The sequence below is a fragment of the Tauraco erythrolophus genome, chromosome 1 (genome assembly GCF_009769465.1).
Source record: "Tauraco erythrolophus isolate bTauEry1 chromosome 1, bTauEry1.pri, whole genome shotgun sequence".
Lineage (NCBI taxonomy): Eukaryota > Metazoa > Chordata > Aves > Musophagiformes > Musophagidae > Tauraco > Tauraco erythrolophus.
The window spans coordinates 33607597-33625582 of NC_141465.1; the positions used below are offsets into that span (position 1 = coordinate 33607597).

The 17986-nt window shown below is 36.6% G+C and overlaps 1 protein-coding gene across 5 annotated transcripts in view; it reads left to right on the forward strand.

Moving 5' to 3' along the window:
• Positions 1–17986, forward strand: part of TTC3 (tetratricopeptide repeat domain 3) — a 66522-nt gene that overhangs the window by 41051 nt on the left and 7485 nt on the right. For 3 of the 5 annotated variants that reach the window (XM_086618085.1, XM_086618106.1, XM_086618096.1), the window contains exons 27-38: positions 2615–2929; positions 3753–4016; positions 4459–4505; positions 6816–6872; positions 8282–8358; positions 9121–9273; positions 9623–10520; positions 12467–12532; positions 13242–13391; positions 14622–14761; positions 16479–16547; positions 17265–17361. In XM_086618085.1, coding sequence (XP_086474211.1) covers positions 2615–2929; positions 3753–4016; positions 4459–4505; positions 6816–6872; positions 8282–8358; positions 9121–9273; positions 9623–10520; positions 12467–12532; positions 13242–13391; positions 14622–14761; positions 16479–16547; positions 17265–17361 — 2333 coding nt within the window. The remainder of the gene's footprint in view (positions 1–2614; positions 2930–3752; positions 4017–4458; positions 4506–6815; positions 6873–8281; positions 8359–9120; positions 9274–9622; positions 10521–12466; positions 12533–13241; positions 13392–14621; positions 14762–16478; positions 16548–17264; positions 17362–17986) is intronic. The other 2 variants (XM_086618123.1, XM_086618114.1) reach the window with 2 other exon arrangements.

Sequence of the window (17986 nt, forward strand, 5' to 3'; positions counted from 1 at the left end):
AAATAAAAATAAGAACTGCATCTCAGATAAAGAAAGAATGAATATCCTAACTGCAGAAACTGTAGTGACTTAAAGTATATTTCAGAGGATCGGGAAAAATAAAATACTTCAACCTGTAAGTATGTAGTCAGTTAATGCTTCAGCTTTTTGTTCCAGTTACGTTGGTCTGTAGCATTCTGTGTTTCAGAGGTGTGAAGTTACACTACATTTTGAATTATGACAAGCTACAGTGCAAATAAAAATGGGTGAATTTTTTTGTTTTTGTCTGTATTATTAATTTTCCAATAATGCTCATGTTAATATCCTTGTAGAATTTCATATTAAGTAATTTGAGGGCATGTTTTCATCCCATACATGCCATACTCTGAGTTCTCCAGAACCCTATTGCCTTTTCAATGATATATCCTGGCACTTTCTCTTTAAAAACCTCTCAGGTACTGGTCTTTTTATTGTTTGGTTTTTTTTTTTTTCTTAACTGTTTTGTTTGGGAGCAATCCCTTCCATTAGCACCATAGATTACTATTTTTGCTTCCATGTGGCTTTCTAAAATCACATTCAGTTGACTTTTTAAAGTCTAGGCCATCTCCTTTCCTATGGCTTATCTTTAGTTCTGGAGGTCCACTGGAGGTCACTTGGTTACATGTATGTGACTGGACTGTCCTCAACACCCTCAAAACTTCTAAGAACTTAAAATGCCTTTGGTGTGACAAAAACACTCATCCTGAAATACTGTGGGGTAAAAGTTGGAGCATTGATGCAGGATTATGTCAACATGAAGCAACTTAACACAGTTTTGCAAAAATCTGTGTGTTGGTGTTGGCCAGCCTTTTTAAACGGTCTTGAGATAATTCCATAATAAAATTGAAGTCTTGCATGTCTTTGGAGGCAAGCTATCTATTACCCTGATTTTTTTCACTTGGGGAAATTTCGTGAGGAAATATTTCAAAAAAACATCTAATTTCATCTCCTACGCTGTCTGGGAAGTTGAGAGGCCAATTTCAAGGGAGAGCTATGTTACAAAGGAGTTTATTTTATTTATTAGCAGACGTAGCTACCTTTAAGAAGAAATCAGCTTGTAAATCAGACAGGAGTGCAAGTGGGAGGAGCACTTGTTTGTATGCTGTTTTGCTGACTGGCCGGATACCAAGTAAAAAACGGACTCCAAATTAAATGTAAAAATAAATGTAACTTATTATATGATAAAGGAGAATAACGTGCGATGTGATAAAAGGAAACGATGCTAGTTATTATGCACAATATGATAAAAGAGCAATATGAGAGATGCATCAAACCATAACTGCTAAGTGTTACAATGATTAAGGAAAGGATACATCACCAATTTCCACCTTTAGCTGAGCCCACACTTCGGCTGGGAAGCCCCATTGCAGCCGGTGCCAGGAGCCTCTCAGTAAGTAGGAAGTTCCTATGCAGTGTGTCCACTTGTAGGTGAGGCTTCTGGCCCAATGCGGGAGCTTGCCTGCCTTTATACTCAGTGAAAACAACACCAGCTTACATAACTAGTGTATGCAAGATTTTAAATTTGTGCCAAGTGCAGGCATGCACTGTTTCGTGATCCATAAGGTCCACATACGCTAGGGACATTGGCCAGACGTCTGGGCATAGTCGAGTTACTGCCATGACACAGCTGCCCACACTATTTGTTGTCTGGATGGTCCTGCTCACATCCTGCCTGTTCAGGGAGCCCAGAACAAGCACCATCTGTCGGATTCATTAAATGCGATTTATGTTTGTCCTTGAGCTTCTTGAGCTCGCTGTCCAAGTTCAACAGTTCCTAATTAAATACATGATCAAAGACTCTTTCATAAACAGTAATCAATCATTATTTAATAAACTTCCATCACATATGTACATTTGTAAGATACAGAGGTTTCTAATGAAGACTCCTTATACCTGTAGAATTCATTGAATCTGTTAGTATGCTTGGAACTGTTTGTGTTATGATGCTTAAGTATTCCAGGTGTCATATGTAGGTGCTTTGTTTTTAAAAAATTCTTTTCAGAGCTACATGTTTAGAATATAGTTACTGTCAGTCCAGCTCTGAAAGTGGCGTTCTATAAATGTGTGGTCTTAAGTAATGAAAGGTGAAGGCTGATAAGAGACTGATCTTTTTCATACTTGTTCCACAAAGAACCAGTGGCAGGGTCAGGGCAAAGGTTTTCTCCTAGATGTACGCTCAGGCATTCAGAAGTGTGCCTTTGCTCTGAGAACTAATGCTTGGGGGAATTCTGTCCCTGCGTCAAGGCTGACATGCTGCCCACATGGATAAAACTGTATAGACAATTGTTTGAAGCTACTATAACTGGCAGGTAACTTTTTTTCTTTCTGAAATCAAGTTAAAGTGCTAAGGATTGTTTCTTTGTGTAAACTGAATTCAAAACAATATTGTGTCAAATTCATAATGCTAAGGCTAGTTTATATGGAAAGTTATATGTTCTGTAATTTTAAGTGTTGTGATAAAACAGATATTTAAAAACACCTCTTAGTCCAACTTACCTGTACTTCAGAGTTGATGTTTTTAATTCTGGTTAAAAGACATGAAACCTTGTTTTGTTTGTCGTTTGTGGTTTTTTTTTTTTTGTAAATCCTGTTATAGGTTATGTTCAGGATTTATATGCTGGTGATCGAGTCCTGCAGCATATCAGTCGAAATGCTGAGCAAATAAAAACAGCTGTTGGCGATGTTTCCAAACTGTTAAAGGAATTACTTTCATGGTTTGTAATCAGTGAGGAAGATTACACGTCATATTCCAAAACTAGTAGCATGTCACATGAAGTGATGCAGCAGCTCATCAGTTACTTAATTCAGGAAAAAAACAGAGTAAAAACACGGGGTTTTGTCCATGTGCTGAGCGAGCTGGAAGAAGTGGATCCCAAATTGCACAAGTGGCTGAAACATCTGAACAACTTGGGTAAGCTGTGTGTTTATGTAATAGCAGAAGACCTTGCCCTGTCATAATTGTTCAGTTTACAGATGAAAAGATAACCTCCCTATTTTCTGGTCTCGCTTTCTTAACTTTAAATACTAAAGTAAAGCTTTCCTTTTTTTCATTTACTTGATACTTAGCCACGATTTCTAGAGAAGAAATTATGACCAGTGGTAACACAGGAACAACCTCTCTGGTCTCTGCAAGTAGAGGATTCTAATGTGGGATGGGCTTTGTCCATGTAGGAAAGAGAAAATTGAATAGATTTGTTTTTTTAACATCTTTACATTCCAGAATAGGCTTAAATAATAATATTTGTATAAATGATTTGTTTCTGGAAAGTAAATCATGGTGGGTTTTTTTGTCATAAAAGTTTAGCCGACTGTGTAACCTGGAAGTAATTTAACTTGGTGCTCTTCAGTAATGTTGCCTTGCTCTTTAGTTTCCTATTGAGTTTATAATGGAATGAAGGCAGAAGTTTGTTTTTGCAGGGAAAAGGGACATAAGATGCCAAAACCTTGGACAAGATTTGGGTTCTTAATTCTGTTGCATCCATGTCCTTTAAGGAAATTATACAATTTGTTATACAAATAATAACTTGATGTTGACCAAAAGTAAAATTTATATAAACTCCGTTTATCATTTTTCTTTGCGTTTTCAAGATACAAAAAGGCTTCACATAATCTGTTTTAGCTACTGTATATTTAATTTCCAGAACAAACTGTTCCTCTTTGAAGAGGAATATCACACTGTAGGCACTGAAACTCTGAAGCCAGAATGAAATGTAGGGGGTTTTAATCTCTTTTAGGTCTGACAGCTACAAATAACTTTCTCCTTCAGTATGGACATTTTTTAAAAGAACTCGACCTTTCAATTTTAACCACGCTCTGGAATGAGAAGTATGGTAGTAAATTTGACTACGTGACAACTAGTTCTGAAGACAAAGAAATTCGTGATTATTTCTTAAAACCACCCCTGGAGAAAACCCGTTGTTTTATATGGCTGTTAGAAGACAACAGAGAAAATTTTCCATGTCTTCATGAAGCTTTAGATGAATTCTTTGATAAAATGGGTGAGTATGCAAAGGTCATCATTCTTAGAACCATTGTGTTTTGTCTGGTTTTACAGACATTTGATGGACTCTGTAAAAGGCCGAAACTCAGCAAACTACTAACCTCCTCATTGTATGGGATCTCATGAGTTTAGTGTTTAAAAGGTAATATGGCCTCCAAAGGCAAACCACCCCTTTTTTAGGTTGCATTCTGCTGGTTTGTTTCATGTGCCACAACCGGCACCTGAGTTTACCTTTATGCATGTATGATGTCTGACCAAATTAAGGATTTGTCTTTCACTTTAAGCATAAAGATCCTGCAGCTACAGTCTTCGAGATGCCTTGGTGGTGTTTGATAAAGCATTATAATAGTTATTACTATAATTTCATAGGTCACAATTACAAGTTTCATAAAATATTATTATTTCTCTTCACAAATGTGACTCTGTTATCCTTTCAATAGATGACCCTACCATTATATTAAAGAAGCAGGGAAATGAAAATATATTGGTAAGTGAACTTACTGTTTGGTATAAGCTCAGAAACAAGTATGAGTGTGGTGTTTTAAAAATGTGCAAAAGTGAATAGAGATGTGCATCTCTTGGTTTTTTAATCATCCTTCAGACCTGATTAGAGATTTACTCTTTTGTTTTATCTTCTCCCCCTCCACTCCCCTTTTCTTAAAGAATTTGAAGACTGCGTACCGTTTTTTCTAAACTTCTGTCAGTAAAATTCTTGTTTAGGGTTTTCTCTTCAGTTAAAACACAAACCAACAAGATACCTTTTACATTATGAGCATTTCAAAGATGCAGGTGAGGAAGTTGTAGTGAAAGCAGATGAGGGTACACTGATGTGCTGTATTACATGTTACTTGATAACAGCAGTTTGGTGTTAACTTTAAAAAAAGTGTCTCTAAAAGTATCATTCAGGAATTTTTTTTTTTTAAAAAAGTGCATGATTTACAGACAGAGAGACTCTTACTAATTTACCATGACAACTGAACTCGAAGCATTATTCTTCCCTGAGTGTGCTTAACTTGATGCTGCGTAATTTTGGACACTAGTTGTACTGTACGTTTTACATTCCAAAGCAAAAAATGGGAAGGTAGCGTAACCCAGCTGTACCTTCAGATGTCATTAAACTGTAAGGCTAGGAATTTTACATTTGTTCCTCTAATAAGCAAAGTAAATTTGAGGTGAGTTAGACATATTTTTGCATTTGTTCATTACAATTTATAGATGCTTTTCAGATTCAACCCGTAAGTCTTCAATTGTACATCATTCTGAATCCCTTTTCAAATAGTGTTTTAATTAAAATCCGTTCTAACTGGCAGAAATATATTAACTATTTTTGAGAATTATGTGTTTGAGGCGCTCATTTAAAATTATTCTAGCGTGAAGATAAATTTATCTCCAGAAAACTAAGATTTACTTTTGATATAGAATTGTCATGAGGTAGGCCACTCTGGCAACCAAACCCTACACAGTCGCCCACTCACCCTCCCCCAGCCCCAGAGATGAGGGAGAGAATTAAAGGAGAAACAGGAAACCCGTGGGTTGAGATAAGAACAATTTAATACAGATGATTTATTACACAGTGTAGATGCTCACCACCCCTTGTTATGCGAAGCCCGTCTCGTCCCGAAGCTGCAATCCCGGACGAACACGAGGCCCCGAAATAGAGAAGGGGAGAGAGAGAGTACTCTGAGAGTGGGAGTACTGGAAGAGAGAGGGGGAAAAAGGCAATAGAGCAGAAGCGCAAAAGAGCAAAAGCGGCGAAAGAGCAAAAGCGCAAAAAGCCCTTCTTCCCAGCTGTCCCTCACTTTTATACTGGGCATGATGCTGCATGATATGGAATACTAATTGGCCGGTTTGGCCCTCAATCTTAAGTTCCACCACAAATCACAAGGGGAATCGTGGCCCCCTTGTCCTGGCTGTTCTCCCCCCTTGTCCCGCCGTGTTTCTGCACTCCGGCCAGGACATGGCACACTGAAAAGTCCTTGGAGTCTCACTTCCAACTACAAACATCAGCTTGCTATCAGCATTCTTCTCAGAGTGAGCCTCTGAGTAAAACCAAAACACGGACCTCTTCTAGCTGCTAAAAAGAAGAGCTAACTGTCCCAGCTGAAACCAGGACAAGAATAAATCGTCTGAGTTAATTACTTAATATATTAGCTTTGAAAATGTGAAATCCTTTGCTTTTTCATTTTATGAATTGGAAATCCAAGAATGAACTGAAAGCCATTAGCCTAAAACTACTTCTGTGTCAATGTTACTTAAATCCTAAAGTAAAATCTTAGTAAGTCAGTGTTAGTAAAGTTATGTTAATCTATAATCATGTCCTATTAAAAAGCAAACATGCGTTTTAGTTCCTTCATCACTGCATATTGTAGAAGTACAAAGTGACCAGAACATTTAACGGTTCTGTTTGCTTCTTGTTCCCTGCAAAAACTGTGTTGTGTGGGATGTCACAGTTGCTTAAATATGCAATTTTGGCTATAAGTAATGAGTATGCATCTGAAATACCAAAATGGTAGAGTATTCTGTCTTAAAAATCACTGTTTTTAAAAATGCATTTAAAGAGGAAAATGATGAAAAGGAACAAAATAGATAGTGTCTTGCAAAGCTTTGTTTCTTTTTGTGTTTTCCAGCTGGGGATGGCGTGGAGAGGGGGAAGATTGTTTATCCTTGTAAATCTTGCTGATCAAACCAGAATGAGAATTTTAATATGAAATTTCTTAAAACTCACGTACTGATTTTAGAAGTGCATCATAATATTATTCTAATAAAGAAAACTGGGACTTTATTTTTTCTGTTTCAGACTAATGGTATCAAAGTTAAAAACAAAAACAGGAAGAAGAACTCAAAAGACTTGAGGGTCAGTAACTTTTTAGCTGCTTACTACAAATAGGTTTTTTTAGAATTGCCGAAGTTCTGATGTATAAAGGCTGTTTTCCTAAATACCTTGTGGAGACTTATTATTGAAGGAATCTTTCCTGAAGTAGAATAATGCTGTTAAGAATCAATTAAAACAGTTTTGTTTTGTTAAAAAAGGAATTTGTCAATATAAAAGATATTTCTAAACTTGAAAAAAAAAAAAAATTTATGAATAATTTTGGCTCTGACTGGATACCAACACCTTCAGTCTATGGTCTTCATCCAGAATGACTGTTTTGATCTTAATTTCCCATATGGGAAAATGAAAATAACACCTATGAATACCACTGTTTACACTATGTAATTAATACTTTATGCTGTGTTTCATTTTGCACTCGCAAATAATGAATTTGGAGAAGAAAACTTTACCAGCCATTTTGAGAAAGAAAAACGCATCATTACACCTCGTGATATAAATACGAAATTATGTCTTTAACTGTATTTTCTGATGAATTTTATGAGTCTATCAGTGACTGAAGATACAAGTGTTCCATTTATTGCTCAGAAAAATGTTATTAGCTAGCTGTTCAGTATTTTGTGTATTTTGATAGGAATAATATCATCCCTGAAACTTGTATTATCTTTTGTCCTGCTTTTCTAGGATTTTGCTTTATTTAAAGCTCTAGATAAAGTCTTTTTTGTTTCTTCCATGCCCCTAAATTTTTATAATTTTACTAGAATTTTAAGAGTAAATCTTAATATTTTTCCTATTCTCATCAGTCAGGTTTTTCTTTTTCTGGCTTGGATACATTTATACAAGTCTGTGCATTTCTAAAGTTGTTAGTTGTCTTTTAATTTTTATTATCTAAAACATTTATAATAGTGAACATAAGAATAACAGGTGTATTAAAACCATGTGGAACTAGGGATAACTCAGACTTACTTTGTAATAAAATTATTAAAGCTCGAATGTAAAGGAAAATACTCCTAGAAAGTCAGTTAATGTGCAGCCTAGTGGAAAGAAGTTATATAAAAGTTTTAACAAAGTGAAGCAATAGTGTTGTTTTGGTTTTGTTGTGTGTGTTGTTTTTTTTTTTTTATCCGAACACAGTGAAACATGAGGCACATCTAGGATTTTGAAGAAGTTGGGGAAAAAAAGAGGGAACTTGGTCTGAATATCCCAAGTTCTTTTCCCAAAATAAGTTCTGAAGAAGAAATTAATAACTTTAAGAACTTTCTCAATATGGCTTAGTATTGATAATTGTTTTGCAGTTCATAATACGGCATCTCAACAAGATAAAATTGCAGAACAAGGTTCAGTGTAAATAAGTTACTCATAGTCTTTACAGTGGATCATTTTGCATATACTTTTGTGAGATAAAAAAAAAGTAATCCTCTATTGTTAATTAGTCTGTTTTAGTATTATCCAGTGGAGTTAGTACAGCACCACGGGAAGAAGATAAGATATTTATGGAAGAAAATACTTTGTAAGTACAGTCATGCATCTTTGCTTTTATTGCCCAGAATCCAAGGTGCTTTGTGTAGGTACTGGAGAAGACAGAGTCTTAGAAACACCAAGTCTGGGTTAACATCTAAGTGGTTTTGATCTGAGCTTGTATAGAGCTATTCTCTATTTCCAGGACAGGTGTATGGGGTGTTAAAATTTTAAAGATCTCAACGATGTATGAAGTAAGCAAATGGTTGCCAGGCTGCAGCCCAATACATCTTCAAGGCCAGAAGCTATTGTTTCGAGTAAGATCTTACTTGCTATGTGTTCCACTTTAAATGTAGCAAGAAATTAGTTAATAAATTTGTACATACTCCATCAGTCACAACTGAACTTTGCCATCCACACCATGTCAAGCAGGTTGTAATATTGAATTGAGATAATCTGTAGTGCATTGCTCAGAATTTGTGTGTTAATCAGGGGTCAAACTCTTGTATTCTGAGCCCAGTTTTGCTCTTGCTTGTATGTGTGAAAGCTGATAGGCAAGAGCCAGGCCTTGTTACTAGCTAGTGGCAGGTCATTCAATAAGTTTAGCAGTTAAGTATTTTGGGGACAGTGTTTATTCTGCATGTTAGAAAAAAGTTGGCTATTGAGCTGTATTTTTAGCTATGTAGTTACCCTGCAGTATAATGTTTTCGGTATATGTTAAAAAGTATGATTGTTTTCAGAGACAAGAATTATTGTTCATATGCACTATTTCTTTTGTTCTCTCTCTCTCTCTTTTTTTTTTTAAATGCTACAGAGATTTCACAAATTCCTATGAACCATTTGTAATCCCAGAATATCTTCGGGGGCAACTAGAGGAATTTGAAGCTCTATGTGATGTTTCAAATAGTAATAGTTATCAAAGATTTTCAGATAATAACCCAAATCAAACCTGTGAGAGCTTATATGAGTATGTATACATTTCTGCACTTAGCAGTTTAGAGAGTTTAATATTACTTCATAATTTTTATAACATATTAATTCCAGAATTTGAGTCCTGGTAGTCTGGTAGATGGAGGTACGTACATAAAGGTGCATACTAATGCTTTGAAATAGTTGCATGGTTTTTAGTAAGATGTGGACAAGCAAAAGTATTGCAGAAAATTTCTGTGCTTGGCTAGAACCCCATCTTCCAAATGATTGTTCTTCAGTAGTTCTAGAAGTGCTTTGCTTTAAAGTATTATTCTGAAAATAAAATGTGTGAAATATGTTTTTAGAAGTACGTGAAAAAACTTTGACAAGTCTTTTTTTTTTTTAAGATATTTCTCTCAAATCTTGGAAGAACATGGCCCTATGGAAATTGATAATAAATTACTAATTGGGGAATATGAACATTTCCCTGAAGAAGCTCGAAAGATTGTAGAAGATGAAGGTGGTCTGAAGTCCTTTCTTCTGAAGTCCCTTCGTTTCATTATGGTGGATAATCTTATAGGCTTGAGAAAGCATGAAGTTCTTATTAAAGAAAATACAAATAGAAATGAGACTGGAGATAGTGAAGAAGAAAATGATACAGTCTGTGACGTGCAAAAAAATTCTTCCCAGAACAAGCTACAGTTAAATCCAGCTGCTAAGGAATTCAAACCACTCTCTTATCCTAAGCAACCCAATATACCGACATCTACTGACTTAACAGTAGCAAGTTACGAGACTTCACGATATTTGCCCTGGTCTTTTCCTGCTTCACGTAAATCGGTGCGTTCTTTGCATAGTCAGAATATTGGTACCATAGAAAATGAGTCGTCGTTTTCAGGCATTTTACTAAATTGCTTTGATGCTAGAATTCCTGGTATGTTTTTGCCTCAGACTTCCTGGGGTTATCGATATGAAAGAATATTGCCAGTGCCTTCTCGGATGCCTCTCATTTCAAACGTTGCCAAGCAACCTAGTTATATTTATGCTGATCGTGTAGCTCATTGTGATAATGACGAATCAGCAGTTTCAGACAGAAAACACGTTACACCAGCTGAAATAAAAACATCTGAAGACCCTCAGTGCCAACGAAGGAACTTGGGTAACGCATTTTCTGAAGACGATTTCGCTGTTGCAAATAGTACAAATGAAGCTAATTGTGGTAAACAGGTTATTAAGACGGAAAAAGAAAGCAGAGGTATACCTCTAATGAAAAACAATCCTCATACAAGGATGATGGCTGTTCAGGTAAGAAATTAAAATGGAACAGTTATTTGAGAGCTTTTAAGTAATAAATGACAGTGGTGAGCACTGAAAGTGCAACTTGTTTTTGAATGATTTGTTCGTGACTTCCCAAAGCACCAAATGTTGTATGGAGTTTCAAGAGCAAACATTCAAGTAATACTTGCAGCTGCTTAAACATAAGGAATCTTAAAAGTAGCATTTAGCATTCTCTAGTACTTATCTCCCCAAAACAGGCCATGAGTTGGAAGATAACGAGGTATTTGTCAGACTGGGAACTTCTTAGAACTTGCAGTTTAAGGTGCTGATGCTGCTCTTGTTTTTTCATTTGTAATTCTTTAAAGAGATGGTAACTGAATTTTGTTCTGCCTGAAATTTTCACGGATCTTTTGACCCAGGATCAAAGGAGGGAACTGGTGCGCATCAGTTTAAACTTTGCTTTAGAGGTTAAGAAAAGTCTTTCTGTGTCATCATTTTTATTTTTGTAATCAGTTCAGTGATTTGTTTGTTTTCCACAATATTTGAGGCTTTAGGTAGTTTGTACATTTTAACAGCTGCTGGCTGATGCTTCCCTCATGGTCTTCCAGTGGCAGCCCAGCTGTAGGGTGAGTTCAAAGGACAAACTCCCTCACATTTCCTTTTCCCTCCTGAAGTAAAGAAACCTGAAGGTGGTGTCCTACAGGCAGAGAAAGCATTGCTGGACATCTGGAAAGGGGCAGGACATGCAGCTGAGCAGAAGAGGGGCTGGAGCATTCACTCCTTAATGGTAGCCCAGCGTTAGACCAGCATACACAGCTTGTGAAAACACACTTCAAGTAACAGGAGATGACAATGGTCGCATACATGTTTGTTAGAGGAAACATTTTGGATTAAGATGCTGGGTTTTCAGAGTTACGGATGTGGCAGTTTCACACATCCATTTATGAGAGATTATCCGATATGCTAGAGAGACTGCTGGGAGTCCTCCTCTTTGTTTGTTTCGTGTCAGTAAGGGAGGAATAGCTGTTTACAGCTGTAAGATAAATAGTTGTCTTTTTATTATTGCTTTCTAAATTAGGCAAATGTTAACACGTTGTTTTCAAACTTGTTTTGTGTACAAAACTTTTCTTCACTTTAAATCTTTCCTGAGCAGTTGCTGAAAGTTAGTTTCCCATCAGTCTTGGCAGATGAATTTCGTCGCTTTGGCTGACTGGGCTTTTAGAATGGGATTTCTATTTGGTTCTTGAACACATGCAACAAAGAGATAACGGAAGAGGCAACAGTTTTCAGTTTAGTGAATTCTGGTTAGCAGGGATCAAAAGAGCGCTAGGCAACACATATGTTTCTGTTTGCAAAAGTGTAGTAGAGCAAGGCATTTAACATTATCCGACTATGATTTTCAGTAGCCTATTAGAATGGCAAAATCATCAACTGCATCTTTAATATGTTGCATGATTAGATTTTTAAACTTCAGTTCTTTCAGTAGTCCTTGGTGGATGGTATTAGAGGAAAACAAGCAGGGACTCTGAAGGTCCATGAGTCTAGTCCCTTCTTAGCAGAGGCACTTACGTAGTAGATCTTGAGTTTAGGAGGAGCCACAAAACACAGCTCCTCAGTGAGCTGTCAGACACTGTTTTTGCAACTCTTAAGTTTTCAGACGTTTAGAAAGTTTTCAGACATTTACAGCACAGCTGTGTTTAAAAACTCCGAGAACTGTTCTTAATATGAACGCTTCATGGTCAATGAAACTAGGGAAGGATCACAGCAAAAAAGTGCTTTCATTAAAGGCTGAAGGATGTTTCAGAAACACTGGAATAATTTCCTCTTAACATTTTAGATAGACCTACTTCATAGTGTAGTTGGATTTGTAAAATTGTAGGTTAGGTACAAAAGCTCCAAAACAGAGCTGACTTACTGGTTACATGTATAAACTGGAAAGCTTTTTAATGAGCTAATGATTCTTTGGGTTCCAGGTAAATCGTGAAGTAGCTGATAGAGAAACTAATACTTTACCTTTTCGTCCATTTGAAACGCAACAAGTAAGTTACCCGCATATTTGTTTATAATACTCATGAAGAAGGTTAAAGGAATGCCCAAAAATTTAGTAATGAAAACATAAAGATTCTCTGAAAATGACATGTTTTAAGAGGTATTTTTTATTATGCTTCGTTTGGTGGTGTGTATTGTGGTTTGTTTGTTGGTTTGGGGTTTTTTTGAGGGGGGAGGATATGTGCTACCCCCACCTTCATGTTGGTCTGTATCCTGTGATGATGTTCTTGGAAACTTCACACAGGCCCACACCAAGAAGGTTTTGGAACTTTGTTCTGCAGCTGTTCAGATGTTGGAGTATGTTTCAGGGAAATTTAGCTTTTCCTCTCCAAAAATCTTGAGGTTTGATTTAAGTGCTGTATTTGGGCATATAGACAGCTCAGACTGAGGTTAATGGTAGCCTTGTGCCTGTACAAGGAGATAAAAGCGAGAAAATGTGACCTTTGAACTCATCGTATTCCATTCATGGTCAGACATGAATGTTCATTTCCTGAGCTGGATTGAAATTGTTACAAAACTTTCTCTCAAACACACCTCTACCACCCCGCCAGCAAACAAACAAAAAAAACTCCCCACCCCAACCACACTCAAGATTTTTAATCTCAACTGACAGTAGACTGTTCCTTTTAGATATCATAAATGTTTGCTGCCCTGTGGTAACAGATATTAGATCGTTGTTTATAACTGATTTATTTTCAGGGAGACATTCTACGTATGGAAAAAGAGCATCAGGTATTAAAAGAACAACTTAAAGAAGTACAGGAAAAATATGAACAGCTACAAAGCCGAAGCTCTGAGGAAACCAGCGCTTTAAAAGAACTCCTGAAAAGAACTGTTGAAGAGATTGAGGTAATGTTTTTATCCGTGCAGCAGTGGGACAAACTGCAATGGCTCACAAGATTGGTTGTAACTGATCAACAGTATTTTTGAAACTCGAATGGTAGAACTCATTGCTGTGAAGTCTAACTCCACAAACGGTGCCATCTTTGTGTGTCGTTTTCCTTGAAACATGTAGGATATTGGTTGCCACCATCTTAACGGATAGGTATTGGTTCAACCCCAGAACAAAAAAGCACTACATGGCTGACTCTTTCCTTCTTGATTTGCTGGGTTTGCTAACAGGCTTTATTTCCACAAGAACTTCTGGGAGCAAGAGGAATAGTCCCCACACAACACTATCAGCCTATTATCGCTTTGACTTGATTAATTTTATAGTTAAAACTGTATATGCCGCAGACTACCCATTTGTCTACATGAAAAGGAATTTTTTCATTTAAAAAAAAATAAAAAATCAGGTGAGACCAAAGCCATCTCTCCCCATGCTCTCTCTTTAATCTTTACTAAGATGGGGCCTGTCATTCAATCTGTTTAATATATTTTTTTCCCTTTCAATGATGTGTTGGAGTAAGCTCATGTACTGCAGCTTGGGAGCTCCTGAGTTCTGGCTTTACCCTTGGCTGCAAGTAGCCTCGCAAACTTTCATGTAAGAGATGATGGAGTCTCACATCTGGTTTTCTGTATGAACATTTGGTAAAAATGTGAGCTCAAAGTTTTGAGCTGAAAGCAGGGCTGTATGCAGGGTGGATGAACTTGTCCATGGGCATTGCAGGCACTTTTTAAAAAATATTTTTTTATGTTTCCTGGTGAGGCATTAATGCTGCTTTGTTTTTTTTAAGCAGTCATGACAGCCGTAAGATGCACTGCTGTCTTGCTCTGTTATGACTTGTAACTTCCCAGTTGTTAGTACGGAAAAAACAGTACCAGTACTGATTTTGACCTGACTTTGAGTTGGATTTCAGAATGTATTTGTACATGACTCTGTGGAACTGGGTTTCTTCTTATATCTGACAGTAAAACACGGTTGCAAGTATTCTGAAGCCACGTAGATTAGGTGTGCAGATCATTGCAGGAAGGCATTTAAGAGTACGTTGCTCATGCTAAACACCTGAGCTAACAGTAAATGAAGCTCTAGTAAAACTCTGTTACTGTAATTTTCACTGTCTTAGCATCTGCTCTAACTTACATTTGAATAAAAAAAGTATTTTCAGAAATATTGGTTTCCTTATTTTCTGCTTTTAGATATCAAAGAATGAACTGGATTGGTTTCATCAAGACTTAGAATTAAAAGTGAAAAAATGGCAACAGGAGAAAAAAGAAAAACAAGAGAACTTAAAAGCACTAAAGAACACAGCTAAAAAGCATACGGATACCAATGATAGGTACTAATTTTATATACAGATTTACATTGCTTTCCCTTTGCTAGATTTTTTTTTTTTCCCCTAAAGCAGCAGTAAGTACAGTTATTTCTGATAGACTGTGATAAGTTTCTGTATCTGCTGGTTCTGTGATGTACGCAGAGTGGAAACTCAAACTTGTTGCCCTGATTATGTCATTCTGAAATGAGTTAAATGCAATTCTTGGATTAGAGCTGCTGTTAATAGGATTTATATACAATGTTATTTAACCTAATTAATAAATACTACCCTGTGGAGAAACCTTTTGGCTGCTGCAGCATCCTGTGAAAGTTCTCTCCCTATGCAGGCTAACTAAGAAACACCTGTAGCTCGTTACACTGGGAAAGTTACCTTGAAACAGGTGCTGTAGCATTCAGCCAATCACTCTGGGAGATGGATGGTCAAGTGACCAATAGCCTTGACCCATCTAGCAAATCATGTGACTCCTGACTATTTAAGGCAGGGCGTTTACTCCTAAGGGCGAGGCATTTCCTCCTGAGCCTTGGAGGAGTGTGGGCCTTCCTTAGAGTAGAGCCTAAAGCCTTTGCATTAGAACATTGGTCTGCTTGGAGCCGCCTGAAGCCTTCCAGCTGCGACACTACCCCTTCACTATTTAAGATCTTCCCATGTTTTCCAGTATCCTTTAGATCTGCACTGCTTTTTCGCTTTTTTCCTTCGTGACTTACTGGTGCTTCCACAATGTGCTCCTCTACTGCATTATGATTAGCTTTAAATTTTCATTTCCGTTTTCATTCTTCTTTGTTGTACAATCAGTCCAACTGAACTCTGGCTTGCATCTGTCTGTCTTACACGCTTTTTGTCTGTTCTGCCACATAGCCTATCTGAGGGTCATCCAAGGATGCCAATTTCCTTCTTTTCTAGTCCTGTCACTCATTTCTCAGCTTCAAGTAAAACTGCAAGAACCACATAACTGCGTGTATCTATTCTGAGGGATTTTTACCTATCCTTCACCTTAAAACAGAAATCTGCAGGGCTTTCTGTGGAACTTAAATCAATAATATCAATATGTGAATCCCGTCATGACCATGTGCAGCAAACCCAGCTGTTCCCCTGGTGATGAGTACTCCTGGCTGTGGAGGAGCAAGCATCAACTTCACTAATGTACTGAAAAATAAATCAGGCGTCATTTGATGAAGTATTATCAGTAGCTTTTCCCAAAACATTCCAAACACTTCAGAAATCTTTAAGCAGCCTAATCATTGGCTGTGTAACCAGCTAGATGTTTTATCACAGTGATAGGCTGAAATATGTACGTGTCTGCTTTCAACAACGTATTTTGTTGTTTTTGCAAGTTACAGGCAAACGTTTAAAATAGCTTCTAGATAACTGATGAAACCGACTGAGTTGGCAATAATTTTTCTAATTGACAATTCTTACTGTATTTTTAATGTTCTCTCTCAGTTTACGGACCTGAGAAAACTTAGATCCTTGAATGCTGTTGCATTATCTTTAATCTGGGTAGTTTAGGCCAAATCTCTCTTGAAAAAATCATTTGTCTGCTTTTATATTAGTTACTGGTTAATTAGAAATACATTTAAATGCACTTACAGTATTAAACAGCATGTAAAACATACAGATTGTTGTTGCTGCATAATTGTCACTATGGTTATAGAGGAATATGTCATGTATTTGCTTGTGCACGTTTTTCAGAACAAGCTTAGTAACTGCTTGATTACTCTAGGTATTCGAAGACCATTGATGAGAAGGAAAAGCAGTATAATGTATACTTAAATACATTTCTCGAGACCAGGTAAAACTCCTGTGCCTTTCAGCAATATATAAATTTTTCTACTGACTTGTTATTATTGAAATTGTCTCCTTCACTCTGGGTGAAGGCTTAGAAAAAAAATAAGCACTTTAACCTGTATCTCTTATTATCAGTTAGTTTACTTTTACCTATCATAACTAAACATTATTTTCTTTTAGATATTTGGAATAATAAAAGTCTGGGTTTTTAAAATCCTCTCATATGTTTCCCTTGATTATACAATACCATGTTCTAGAACACACGGTAGAAGTTGGGTGTGGTACAGACATACTGAACTGTCGTATGTAGCTTTGGATCTTCACACACTTAATCCTAAACTTATATAAGGTTATCTAAACGTTTTCTAGAAGTTACTCATTTTCACATAGTAAAGGTCAAAGTTTCATGTATAGATACATTCTTTATATATGTGATCAGGCTCAGAACAATAATACTTGCATGACTGCAGTAGTCGAACTGCAATAAGCTTTTTAGGTTGCACAGTGAAATGTGGTTAAGAAGTCCCAAGGTCGTGTCCATGGAGCGAGCAGTATGGCTACATGAGCATGATACTAAAAGCACAAGCTGTACAACGTAAATGGAGACGCGTGGTTCTGAAAAAGAGAGAATAGTTGTAGAAAACCTCTAAAATGCCATAAATTGTAAATACTACTCTGTTGTAAATGTTACTCAAATATTTAACTTCCTTTTATTTCACAGTAATAAACTTGCTAATGAGAAAGTAAAATTGGAAGAGCTTATAAAAAAGAGTCAAGATGACTGCCAAGAGTGTGTGAAAAGAGCTGTTAAAGCAGAGGTACTAACAAAAAATCTTAAAACACTTTTGCTAGAGCTTGGATCATTTGCACTGATAGTAGGTGGGGGAAGAAAGCTGGTGAAGTCTCAGATCTAACAATGTACTTTTTGAATAGCATCCAAAACTTTTCATAAGCACATATGAAAAGTGTTAAATATTGATAAGTGCTGTTCGTGATGTTATCCTACAAAACTTTGCAGGTCATCAAGGCACATTATTATTATTGACTAATAGTAAAAATGCCCAGAATATGGGGCATGTAATATTGCCCCAAACAAAATTCAACTAGTAACTCAGTTTCATACTTGTCCTTGTTATGAATAGAGTCCATTAGTAAGAATTAACTATAGGAACACAAAAAATTCCTTGTTAAAAGTAAGTCATGGTTAGTGAATATATAGCTACTTTTTATCAGGTAGAATCAGATTGCTGCAACAAACTTGTGTGTTTCACTGAAAGGAGGGCGTTACTGATAAATACCAAGATTTTTTCTAAAACAGTATGTTTTAACTGGAAATTCTTTCAATATCATGAACAACTGTCCCTTCTTAAGAAGGGCTTGAGGGCTGTCTTACCTGCAGTAGGGTTTTATAAAAAGATTAATTGCTGGTCCACATTAGTCTTC